Genomic DNA, 13,950 nt, shown 5'->3' on the forward strand with positions numbered 1-13,950 from the left:
AGTAGATGAAAGTCTATTCTTTTGACAGTGTTACTTCTAGATTTAAAATCCCCCCCCCTTTTTTTTTTTTACAAATTCAATGCAAAAGAAAATCAAACAATATTAGCATTAATGAAAAATATACTTTGATAGGATTCCCAGTCATTTCATGCCCTGGTCATTTCATCCCGTTATTTTCACCATCTGATCATTTTATCTAACAAATAGTAATTGTAAAAATCATGAAATGAGCGATATTATATATATTTATTTTTTATTTAAATGACAAAAAGTGTAAAAACACAAATGAAATGATAAATGTAACAAAATGTCATTAAAAATATACTTTTCTGTCTCACATCTCTTGCTAGTCTCCCCTTCAACTTTCACAGTTCTTTTTAGTCACTTCAATTAGGACAGGCCATCTTGGATTTTCATCAGAAACTCTTCAGTCTACACACAACCAAAACCCCTATTTTTAGATAAACATCTAGTATAAAGCAATAACTAGAATAAATTTATTCATTTTAACAAATATGTAACTTTTTTTTTATCTTTGATTTTTTTTATAAACTATGGAACTGTATTTTGATTTTGTATATTTAGTAGCATATTATTTCAATTAAAGATATTAGGTACTATTTAATGTATAGAGTTGTCTTGTATCTTATTTTCTCACCTAGGCCTATGATGGAGGTGATTGTATAGTTTTTATAAAGCACACAGACACAAACAGTGAAAGATAATAAACACTACACATAGTATTACCTAGAAATAGGGGACTTGAAATACAAAATGTTGGATTGTCATTACACTTGAACACAACAATGGGGAGAAGTATATATAAACTGAACTGCAAGTTGGCTGGACTGAGCTGGAAAAAACCAATGCTTCAAATAAATGGATCCACTGGCTCAAATTGAAAGAAATAGACCCATTGGTTAAATGAAAACCTAAATTTGGAATTAATAGACCTACTGGCATTATGAAAACCTAACCTGAAATAACTAGACCTGCTGGTATTATGCTTTTGTCACATTGTTAATGAAACTTCATATTTTATGTCAAGTGTAAGAATCAAAGAATTCTATTCTTACTTTGTAGTAGTTTCCTTTTCTGAATGAAATGTAATTTGACCCTATTGACCTACTTTGTTAATTAAAATACACGATGTTAACTACAATAATTTAATAGTAACACTTTACACCAATTTCTCTACCAGATACTTGGAACAGCAGCCAGAGAATTAGGCTATCTAGATGGAGATGGATACTCTAATGTGAAAGGGGACATAATTTATGAGTGTGCTTATTGCAACAGTGTATTTAATACAGAGGCAGAGTTTCTAGGTCATTCGGAGCACTGCCTAAATCCTTCTTTAAATTACCGCTGCTCATATTGCTTTTTTAGAGCAAACCTTAGAGACACTGTAGACATTCATCTTCGACAATCTCATCCGATACTGCAACACCAGTTTTCCTGCCCAATATGCCCTTCCAGCTTTAGGCAACAGATAGGTCTGAAAAAACATATGAAGGTGAAGCATTCAAAAACAGCCAAATTTCAGTGCCCCATTTGTGGTAAATATATGTATAATAAGAATGATTTGGATGGCCATGTGAATCAACATAAAGGGATCAAGCCGCACTGTTGTTCCTACTGCAGCAAAGCTTTCTGCTACAAGTCCTCTATGGGTTCACATGAGAAGATTTGTTCCTTACGATGGCCACAGAGTTGATGTTATGTTAAGTGAATCAGTATTTAATAAATAGACACTTTTCAATCTTGTGTTATTAATGAAATTTTCTATGTTTTAAAGAAAAAACATTTTTGCTTTTGTTTTGATTCAAAATTCAGTTGAATGTAAATGTTTTGTAAACCACTAAGGAGTTGTGAATTGTATATCGCTTGCAGCATGAAATTTAAAAAATGACATGTAAATTTATTATATAAGTTATAAAGAAAAAAAACCTGTAAAGAAACAAAACAATAGTGATCCATTTGTACCTTCATACCAATACATGATACATCTATCATTATATTTGTTTTTCTATTGTGATGATGTTGTCTTTTAATTAATTTTTTAGCTATGACATTTTAGTCGTGCATAATGAAATTTTGGTATATAATTGACCAGTAAATAAAAAAAAAAATGGATGTGCGTAATAATACTTGTATAACCCTTAGAAACTCCTTTTGCTGACTTTCATTTTTTACTTTAATTCCTTTAAAAATGTTTTCAGTTGTCTTATTAGCCAATATTTGTACTCTTTCTTTATTATCTTTTTATCTGCAACCAACATGACACTATACCTTTTGTTTTTATATATTCTTGTAAGACTTTACTTAGTTAATTTTTAGTTGCTAGTCATATGATGGACATGTTAGGTGTCATCATGTTTCTCTACATTATCAGATTGATATGTCGCCTGAAGTAACTGAGGACAGGACTGCTCCAGCCAGGGTCATGTATGGCTGCATCACTTGTCTCATGAAGTCTCCTTCACCAATAGCCTATCAAGCACACAAACGGTACTGTGAGCAGCCTTGCTTTACCTGCTGTTGCTCTGTCTGCAACTACAAGGCTGAGTCCCCGGAAACCATTACCATTCACATCAGCCTTGTGCACGTGGATGTCTCTCAGCTGATAGCCTGCACTGAGTGTGGCTCTCATTTCAAGACACAGACAGGCTTGAAGAAGCACATGGAAGTCAAACACAGAACCAACCCTACCTTGAAGTGCCCCATCTGTGGAAAGGTCATGTACAACAAGATCAACCTTGATGGTCATGTCAACAAACACAAGGGTCTCAAGCCACACGTTTGTCTGTACTGTGGCAAAACTTTCTCCTACAAACAATCTCTTTGTGCCCATGAAAAACTGTGCACCAAGAGCCCTAGAATCCTTGGCTCTGGTGCCAGCTAAAAGTGTTTAGGGTGTGACTTGTAAGCTCACATTGGACTTCAGTCACGTCTAAAGCTTTTCAATAATTTTTTTTTAAATTGTAAGAAAGGATTGTTCCATCTAATTTATTATAAGTTTACTTGAATGCTAATAATTTTTTAATGATCCGGCTGATTTAGTTATGTATTGTACTAGAAATGAATGAATTGATGTTTATGACACTGTTACACACATTTCTATATATTCAGTCTTCAAAGTTACTATCTGTAGACATTCACAAAGATTGAGTTGTCTTATTGAAATTTCTCAGTATTAAGATTTTGTTTTCATTAAAGTACATTTAATTGAGCTTTAATGAAAACATTCTCTTCTACAAAATAAGAACCTCCAGTTTAGTTTAAGCATCTCAAAACTTAGAAGAATTAAGACACAATTTTTATAAATCCAAATACAATTTTAGTTATTTTGTCAAAAGCATTGAAGTACTTTGTGATGTTTTTTTTATAGTAAACTTCTTTTCTTCCGAGTCAAAATACTTGCATATAATTGCTGTTTGCTGTGTTAGATTTTGTCAATTGTTGAATAGCAATTTCTTTTCCAATCAATTGTTTATTAATACATTGTTGAGTTGAAAGGTTTTATGTTTTTCTGAAACGAGAGAAATGCTTGTCTGTACAAGTCTGTTCATTTGTCTCTTTTTATTTGTGTCTTACCAACCAGGTTTCTTATGGAAATCTATCCTACCAACAGTCATCTACGCTACAGTTGGCACTGCCCCTTCTTCCTTCCACTGACTACCCCCACTATCAGCACACTTTGGCTGACCGTGGTCAGCTTCATGGTCAACCACTTGTTACTCAGACTGGCAGCACAGAACATGGCATCCCTTGCAGAGCCTGTCCAGATGTCTTCACTAGCATGGAAGAGTTAAACTATCACATGGAGTTTACCCATCATTATGTAGCATGCAGCCATTGCACTGTATGGTGCCCATCTCCTGCTGCCCTAAGGGGTCATATTCTCAGGGAGCACAAGCCCAAACTGGTTTGCAAGATCTGCTTGAAAACATTTCATTGTAACATCAACTTCAAGGGCCATATGAACATGCACAAAGGTGTAAAGCCCTACACTTGTACAAGATGTCAGAAATCATTTACTTACCAGCAATCACTTTATGCACATCAAAAAATTTGCTCCTTTTGAGTGTATGTAGCATTGTAATAGTCAGAAGTTTTTTTGTGTGTGCTTTCACTTGCTGAATAACTTGTATTATCTGTATGCAGATGTAGACTTTATACAACTTTAAAATTTTTTAAAATTATTTTGTTTCTATTTATTTAGTTGTATTTTGAATGCAGGTACTATTTATTTGATTTACTAGGACATGTTTCGTTATATGAAAATGAACATTAATCATAATGTTTAGTTGTGTTAATGTATATCATTATTTAATGGAATACTGGTTGTTGTATTTTTAATCTTTGTAAATCAAGGCCCTAAACCTTTGTGGAAAAAGTTAATTTCAATGAAATTGTTCTTTATTTAGTGTGAAAGTAACTTGAAAAATAGCATAAAGTGAAATTAAATTTATATAAATTTAGGAATTTTTTTTACCTTTTCAACCATTTTACCATCAATTATTAAAATGTTTATTTTAGATTGATCATTCTGTATCACTTTTCTAAAGAACTTTAGGCATATTGATCATTCTATATTACTTTTCTAAAGAACATTAGACATTGATAATTTTATATCACTTTTCTAAAGAACATTAGACCTTGATAATTTTATATCACTTTTCTAAAGAACTTAAGGTATATTATTCATTTTATATCATTTTTGTAAAGAACTTCATATTGATCATTCTGTATCACTTTTGCGATGAACTTGATTTACACCTTTGTTCGCGTTTTTAATTTGTTTTTATAAAATACTATTGTGCTTTAAGCACCCTCTCTTTTAAATTAAATAAATTATTCTGTATATAATATCTTCTTTGTTTTAACAAAAATAAGAAGTATAATTAAAATCATTATTGACAGAAATCTTCAATTCACCAGGATGAAAGCATGACTATGTAAGAAGTAAAATTGCAGAGGATGAATTGTGTATCTGTGGTGTTGTACTTGATACTTGGTCTACATAGGTTGTTTCTTGATTTTATTCCACCAGGAGGAAGAGGAGGGTGAGACATCAAGTTTTGGAGGAAAGCAAGGCACTTCAGAATTGTTGGGCAAGTTTGCTGCCTATGAATGCTCCTATTGCTCTATAATTGTCACAGATTATCCAAGCCTCAGCCTTCATAGTAAAACTTGCCCATCTCCCTCCTGTAGCATGATTTGCTTGACTTGTGGGGACAAATTTCCCAGTAAACCTGAGATGAGGGTACACTTAAAGTTTATACACAGCCATAAAACTTTTGGTTGCAAGTTTTGTGACATGATGTTCTCAAGTAGCTCAGGCTTGCTTAGTCACACTAAAGCTAAACATAAGCCAGACCCGAAAACACTTTGCCAGATTTGTGGACAAGCATTTCATAATCGTGCCAATCTAGAAGGTCATATGAACATGCACATGGGACTTAAGCCATTTAAATGTAAAAAATGTGACAAATGCTATGGTCATTCAAAATCGTTGATGACTCATGAAAAAAACTGCAGTAAGTCACTCAGTGCAGTAGGCAAAGGGAGGTCACAATGGAGTCGCCTGTCTTCATCTAGGGATAACAGTTTCTTACATAGAGGAGAACATTGCATGCAGCAACCAAGTCTAGCGAACAAAAGATCCTGCGAGCTTGATATACCATCATCTAGCCAGCCATTTTCTTTTCCTGATCAATATCATTCAACATTTGATGGTGACAAAAAACTAGAGAACAACTCCAGCATACAAGCATCCCAGAGTTCCAGTGACTCCTACACTTATAATGACCCTTCCTATCAGTCTCTTCACTCCTTAAACATGGAAAGTATCAGCACCGCAAGTGTGTTAAATGACAGTGTATTTGATCAAGCTTCTTCGGATTTTGTCCTCCCTCAGGTGCCTTTTGATGTCATGTATCCACATGGACTATTACCAGAGGACAGATAGCCATTTTGTTTTCCACCAACTCGATACTATTTTGCTGTGTTTTCTGCAATTCACATCAAACTATATAGAAGTATTGTTGAACTAGCTGTTGTCCTTTATTTCACTCTTGTGCTCAATGACAACCTTGAATAGCTACATTGTTCTAGTTGAAGTGTGGTTTCTGTTTGTAAACTTTGTTCAAATCAATAAAATGTCAAGTTAACCAGTTAACTGTGTCCTGTTTGTTTACTAGAGACAGTTACACTGTGTCCTGTTTGTTTACTAGAGACAGTTACACTGTGTCCTGTTTGTTTACTAGAGACAGTTCAGATGATCTTCAGATGCTAGAATAAATATAAAATTGTCATGTGTTGTATTAGTATGAATTTTGTATCATTCAATTTTACTTGCCTACCACTGTAATATTGTCCTAACTAGACTTCATCATTTTGTTGAAGTCAATGAGTTTACAGAATTGTGTTATGTCAACTACAGACACATCAAGTTTTAGTGAAGAAAAACAAGGTTGTGGGGGGGGGGGGTGTTAAACGGAAATAACACAGGTATTAGAATATTAAATAATCTTAAGCCTAATAGTTATTGCATTAAAAAAAAATTGGGCCTACTTTTTAAAGACCTTTGTAAATGTTTGTTTCAAAATTTAAAAATTTAATGTTGGAACCGATACATCTTGTAGGAAATATTTATTTTTATTTTTTTTTAAATACTAAAAGGGTTTTCCTTAGTTTCATACATTGAAAATAAAGACAAAAGTTATCATCTGAATGTGTCCACTAATCAAAGGTACACAATATAATGTAAAGCATAGTCTACCATGTCTTTCTAGTGAAACAGTTGTTCAGTTCACCAGTTGGTTCTGTTTATCTTATGTCATTACCAGGTCACCAGAAAGACTGCAGGTGGAGCTACTCAGACACAAACAGATTACCAGTGTATAAGCTGTCACCAATCTTTCACAAGTTACAGAAGTCATCTTCTTGAATGCCCTTATACATCTTTGCCCAATTCTTTTCCGACCCTCGAGACGTCTGTTCCCATTTCTCCCTACTCAAAGTTCCTAAAAACCTGCAACACTTGCGGTGAAGTGTTTCATACTAGCAGTGAGTGGCTGTTTCACGTAAACTTCAAGCATGGAGTCAACATCTATTCCTGCAACACTTGCAATGAACCGTTTGGCTCTTCTCGTTTGCTCGTGCAGCACAAGAAAAGTGTCCACGGCGATCCCATCGGTCAGCGCACTTGCCCTCTGTGCGGTAAAACTTTTACCACCACTCTCAACCTTCGAGGTCATATGAACATGCATAAAGGATCCCGTCCATACAAGTGTCAGAAGTGCGGGGAAGCTTTTGCATATAGTCAGTCGAAACACAGACACCAGAAATTATGCAGCAAATAAATCTGCAACATTGAGTAGCTTACGTTCAAGTCAATAAGTTGTTAGTGAAGAGTCTTGGTAAGTTAATTCTTAACAACTAGACAAGCTCATTGACGAATTGTTCTTAAATGCACGGACAAAGTCTCAACAATAGGCACTGCACTTCAAAATTTTTGACAATTCTTGGATATCAAAAGTTTGAGTGGTTCATTTCAGCATTGTTCCTTTCAACAATCTTTTCAGATGTATCTAAAACATAATTCAAGTTTTGTATCAGCAAGATGTTGTCAGGCACTATACAATTAAATGACCTGGCAAACACACGCTTTGACATTTATTTTTTTATGAATTATTTGTGTAACTATCCCAACAGAGTTGTAGGTTGTCAGTTTTGCTAGTCTTTGGGCTGCGCTAAGAAGTCCATTCCTACCCAACTCAGCGCGCTACATTTTGTGTGATTGTTCAACTGAGTCTAAACGTTACCTCCTTGTCCTCTCACGCTATTGGAAATGCTCCACATTACTCCAGAATATGTGACACTTTTAAACACGAAGCAACAGGGAAGATATTACAATGTATAGAGAATCGCTACATTCAATGGCACGCACTGAAAAGTCTTTTGTGAATCAACAGTTTACATAATTGGATTTACAGATTAGTTTCCCAATTTTGTGTTACTTTAAGAACAGTAGATCTACAATTGTAGGCTTTGTACATTTCATTTTATCAAAATGCATTTTAAACTTTTGTTTGTATAATAAATATTTTTTTTTATTGATATCTGTTGATTTGTGTCACTAAATGACCAACCTGACTTTTTTTTTCAATGTTTGATTAGCTCTTCATCAAGTTCTTTCTGTCCGATGCCGTGTTTGTCTCAACAGAATGACTGTTGTTGAACAGAAGTTGGTTCCCAGATACAAACAAAACACAAGTGTGCCTAAGAAATGCTTATATACCGGTCAATAGGTCTGTGACTTACACATAAAGCAGACGTCTTAGAAAAAGTGTGCGAGAAGAAACTATTAGAGAATCATTGTAACAAACTAGTTTCCTCAGATCATGTGAGTTTAAAAATCAAAATAAGCAAACAAACAAAGCCAAAACAATTAAAACATTTGTTGAACAAGACACTACCAGTACTTCCCTAACCCAACGTACAGAGAGATGAGTTTTCTCTAATGAATGTCAGATAAACAATGAAACATTTGTATATATAGGCCTATGTCTATGATCCTGCCCCCGAGAAACAATCTTTGTTTAGTGAATGTATAGATTACTATCACAGAGCGCATAACATGACTAGAATGCCTGGTCGCGAACACAAGACTAGTCTGCTTGGTCGTGTGTTATGCGCTCTGGACTGTCGTCGCGTCGGTACCTGGTTTGAACCCTGTATACCACCATCCCTTCGGAAAGTTTGGGCTAGGATGTAGGTCAATAATCTTTAATTCTGAAGAAAAATCTGAAACAAACAAAAACAAATGTATCCGAATCTATTTTCATTAGAAATTAAACACGCGTTCTTCACCAACAAACAAATTGAAGTACCATACGTAACACCGTAATAAGTCTAATAAAAATTTCAAGTGACCACGCAAACCCCCTGAATTGATCTTTGTAGTCCTTCGGGGGGGGGGGGGGCGGGGCACAACTGTTAAGCCGTTCTTCTTTAAGCTCTAATACAAAAAAGATTGCTTTTGGCAAGCAGCCATCCCCCATACGGAGTAGGTGTCGGACCCAGCGCAGCTGTCGAACGGTAAGTCCACAAAGGCCTCCTTGCCAGCGTATGCGAATTATGGAGCGAAGGAACTTTAGATGGAAACGTTCGAAAAGTCTAGGATGCCTCCTATGGAGCACCCAAGTCTCAGAGCCATACAAAATTGTGGTGAGAACCACTGCTTTATTTCCACTGATTGTTTGTGGGTAGGCAGAGAGACCTATGCCGCCATATTCTCATTAAGAGGCGACCAAAAACGCTGTGGCCTTAGCCAGTCGGTTGTCCATTTCTCTAGACAGTGATGCACCTATGTACATGTAGCCTACGTATAGTGATTGACAATAAGGAGGTGGCCATTCACATTAATTTGTGGGGCTGAGTTAGTTCACTTTGGTGACTTCTGGAGGTTGACTTCCATTATTTTTTAGACAAAATGAGGCAGCAGTCTCAACAAATTCATTGACAGCCAGCTAATTGAAGCTTCTGCTCAGTGTGTGCAAGAAAGGCGCAATCATGCGAATAAAGAAGCTCAGAATCATCTATTTAATTTGAGTACGGGAGAGTAATTACCATAAGTTAAATACTTTGTCGTCGGTACAGAACTTGTAGATTATTGTAGATGCTTTCATGCAGATACCTCATAGTTTTATTCAGCATCACGAAAGTTGTGCAGGAGGTGGAATTTAAGTGCGCCTCACGGAACAAGTCTAAAATGCTACAGATTAGAAACTTAAATAAAAGCAAACCATGACCACCTTGGCGGATCTCTGTCAGTACGTTGAGCCTTCCAAGTCTATCGATGAAAGTTATTGTCCTGAATGGCAGCATCTATAGAATTGGATTTCTCCTGCCTGTTTTCTTATGTAGATCTGAGTTAAACTCAGGATTTAGACTTGATAAGCCTCTAAGCTGTTTGAGTTATGGGCCATCTTGTAATTAACACAAGGCTCCTTCTTGAAAATGAATGAATATATCTATGAAAATACAGGGACCCAAACAGTAAATCCGGCACTGGTGAGTGATAACCTTGCAGACATTTTTGTGACCCTGAACATTTATAGAAAAATGCTCATTAATTGTCATGATACTGGTACAGACGAGTGCTACCTACCATATCATATGAATGTACGTGTCATTACTTGTCAAGAGCTGGGGTGGGGGGAGGGGTGTAAGATTGTGTGTGTGTTTATTTTATTAGTCGTGAAGGTGAACTGTTTTTTAGTACGGATTTTCAAGTGGGGATAATAAGGTTTCCTGTGATCAGTCTAGTTCGTTGGAGAGCTGACCTGGTCTGACTAGGGTGTTGGTCATTGTTGTCAGTGGTATTGCCTAAATTGAGGAGATATTATTTCTGCATTGTGTGTACTGAATATTTGGACTATGTTGTGTCATGATACCTTTATGTAATCTATTATTGTCTAGGCGCCCTGTAGTATTTAGTTTGAGCACATTTAAATATTCCTACTATTGATGATTATGTATTCCATATTATATGTGTAACACATTGTTTACTGTAAATAAATATTAATTCTATACTCCTTTGTTGAGTGTACTTTATAATACGCTTGTAAAGATCTACAGTTGGGGCATTAAATTACGCCCCTCAAAGAATCATACCCTTAGTACATCGAGCCATTTATCTATAGTAAGAACTACCACAAAGCCCTTTACATCATTGTATAATGAATCTCCATCCTGGCAGCACCAGTTAAAACACGTTTCATAGTTATAATAATTGTGATCTAAATCTGTCTATTTAACGAGCAGGAACATCAGGTATCAAGCTTCTGCCTCTTTTTTTTTTTTATGTCTGCTTTTGCAAAAAGTGCATTTGGGTGTTGCTCTATAATGGGTATCAACCGGTACGGCCAACACCTCTCCCCCTAGTGCATGGGTCGGCAACCTTTTAAGTAGGAAGAATCAAAATTTAAATTTATGCGGAATTTAGTGACTGATTTTTTAGCTTTGACTTTGTTTATTTTATGTAACATTTTAATACTAAACCATCACTTGCCCCAGCGCAGCCAAGGGGGCTTTGAGTTTAAAACCCCCTACCAGGGGGGCCTTGAAGTTAAATCCCCCTCTTCTATATATATAAAAAAAAAAACATATTCCAAGAGCATAGCTAAAGAAGATTTTGAATTTAAATCCCCCTCCGAAATTAACGATATAACCCCCTCTTCAATATAAGACTATCCATTCATCAGTCACCAGATTCTATGAGCGTACCAAGAGGGTTTTTTGTGTTACCTCTTCAATAAAAAAAAGCAAATGACGCACAAAAAATTCTAGGAGTAGCCAAAGGTTTTTTTTTTGTTTAAAACCCCCTTCCAGCGGGGTTGCAGCTAAAAGATGCCTCTTCAATATAAAAAAAGCAAATGACGCACAAACAATTCTATGAGTAGCCAAAGGGGTTTTGAGTTTAAAACCCTCTTCTGCGGGGTTTGTAGCTAAAAAATACTTCTTCAATATATATATATATATATATATATATATATATTTATATATATATATAAAGAAAATTTCGCTCTCAAAATGTTATGAGCGTAGCCAAAAGGGTTTTGAGTCCCCCCCCTCCCCCAGCGTGGTTAGAAGCTAAATAAAAATACCTCTTCAATATAAAAAAACAAATGACACACACAAAATTCTTAGAGCGTAGCCAAATGGGTTTTGAATTTACCCCCCCCCTTCCCCCTTTTCAGCGGGATTTGAAGCCAAAAAATACCTCTTTAAAATATATATATATATATATATATATATATATATATATATATATATATATATATATATATATATATATATAAAGCTAATTACACACTCAAAATGCTATAAGCGTAGCCAAAGGGGGTTTTGAGTTTGACCCCTCCCCCTACCCTTCAGCGGGGTTTAATGCTGAAAAATACCTCTTCAATATAAAAAAGCAAATTACACAGTGTCACGATCATCAATGGTGTTGATGTCACAATCTAAGATGATGCTACTGTCACGATCAGACTTGAACTATATTGCACCATCAATGATCGTGATTGCCGAGGATCTTGAAATGATCTTTCGATAAGATGATCATATAGAAGTAGACAGATCTATGCTGATATACGATCATACAGAATGTTGCCCATTGATAAGAGGATCATCTAGGTCTAGGCGTTACAACTTGACAAATATGATCTAAGTACGATCTAAATTCAATGAAGAAACTTCTCTTCGTTCAAAAACAATTACTTTTATTAATAACTTGAAAACACTATTCACAAATAGTTACAATGCTTAAATGTACTTGAATAACTGATCTATTCAATAATATTTCTGAGTCTTGATACGAATAAAATATATATTCTTAACTACATACAAGTTAGATCCTATCTCTACAAATCTATACACACGACTTTAGTACATCTTTACACTAACACATTCCGTACAAGACTGACTTGGAGCTACACGCTTCATCCGGGCTTTAGAGCGTCATCACGTGATCAACAACCTTCTCTTGCAAAACCAACCAATAAATGCAGCCCAACATAATAATTAACATTTTGAAACCAATGAAATTCATTTCGAAAATGAAAGTAATACAAGGCTGGTTTTACCCGAGGTAGTTGACCTTGCCGGCAGACCTTGGCTGATACAGTATACGTGACACACAGTAAAAATTTTATGAGCGTAGCCAAGCCAAGGTGGGTTTTGAGTAAAAATCCCCTTCCTCCAGAGGGCTTTTTTTTAAAGTTTAAAACCCCTCCAGATGGTTTTGAGTTTAAAATACCCCTACTGAGTTTTGAGGTTGAAAACCTCTCTCTTCAATATTATTCTAAAGCAAACTACAGTTACCATATTCTATGAGCGTAGCTAAGGGGGTTTGGAATAAAAAAAATAAAAAAATTCAGAGATTTTTTAGTTTAAAAACCCCCTAACAGATGATTTTGACGATAAAACTTCCCTTTTCGATATAAAATCTTAAACTCAACAAAGATGGCAAAGACGGATTTTAAGAGTCAATTATAGAGAACGAGTCACAATCAAGGAAATCCTATGCTGAACTGGGAGTGGACCCCTAAGTAAGGTTGTGACAGAGCGTCGCATGAGGTTTGCGGGACATGTTTCTCCATCAAAATGAATTACGAGGCCATTACGAGGAAAGCGCAAACAGTGACATCCAAGTACAACTTGGCGCCACACTTTCATGGAGGTCCTCAGAGCAGGTGGGAAGAAGTTTCAGACATTACCAGTGACAGATTTTTGCGGAAGCAGCTTGCCGCCCAATGCGCCGAACGTCGCGGGAGGATCTAAGTAAGTAAGAATAGCAGATTAGGCTTTTGAAATAAAACTTTAATAGCAGGATAATGCACTGTAGATAACTCAGAATATGCATTTTCGTTGGCTTTCATTACCGGAAATAGTGCTTGGCGGCCGGGCTCCGCCCCGAACCCAACTGGGTGAGCTCACAGCGCTCCCCCAGACCCCTTTACTGGCAAGGGCGGGGAGTCTACAATTTTTCTACTTACTCCAGGAAGAACCTATTCTAGGGTATGAAGTTAATAAAGATTAATTATGTACACACACACACACATATATATATATATATATATTGGCGGGGAGGTGAGAAAAATCCCCCCACCCCGAAAAAAAATCCTGGCTACTCTTCTCATTTCAGTTAAAAGTTGAAACAATGAAACCTTTTCTTACAGCACTAGATTGTACTTCCAATAACAAACACCTTCAATTGGAGCGATGGTTTTGTGTGGTTTTAGAAAGTTTGGATACATTTGGCTCATCACTTGTTTTTTAGTTTCCAACACGTCTCTAAATGTTCATTCGTTCGTTGGCTTCTTACCTTACTTTTAATTATATTTATGCAAGAAATGACTTGCTTGCACGAATATGTCA

At 35.8% G+C, this 13,950-nt stretch overlaps 2 protein-coding genes across 2 annotated transcripts; both read left to right on the forward strand.

Moving 5' to 3' along the window:
* The first annotated feature begins 1,714 nt into the window (after window positions 1-1,714).
* On the forward strand, window positions 1,715-3,748 carry LOC129928522 (zinc finger protein 382-like). Its single transcript, XM_056043150.1, has one exon. It carries the CDS (start codon window positions 2,402-2,404, stop codon window positions 2,903-2,905), a length of 504 nt encoding a protein of 167 aa, XP_055899125.1. The 5' UTR covers window positions 1,715-2,401; the 3' UTR covers window positions 2,906-3,748.
* Window positions 3,082-5,974, forward strand: LOC106060742 (zinc finger protein 26-like). The gene is made up of 3 exons (XM_056023027.1): window positions 3,082-3,150; window positions 3,605-3,844; window positions 5,057-5,974. The coding sequence occupies exons 1-3, from the start codon at window positions 3,082-3,084 to the stop codon at window positions 5,972-5,974; spliced, it is 1,227 nt and encodes a 408-aa protein (XP_055879002.1).
* Window positions 5,975-13,950: the final 7,976 nt, after the last annotated feature.

The sequence above is a fragment of the Biomphalaria glabrata genome, chromosome 1, assembly GCF_947242115.1.
Source record: "Biomphalaria glabrata chromosome 1, xgBioGlab47.1, whole genome shotgun sequence".
In the NCBI taxonomy this organism is placed as follows: Eukaryota; Metazoa; Mollusca; class Gastropoda; family Planorbidae; genus Biomphalaria; species Biomphalaria glabrata.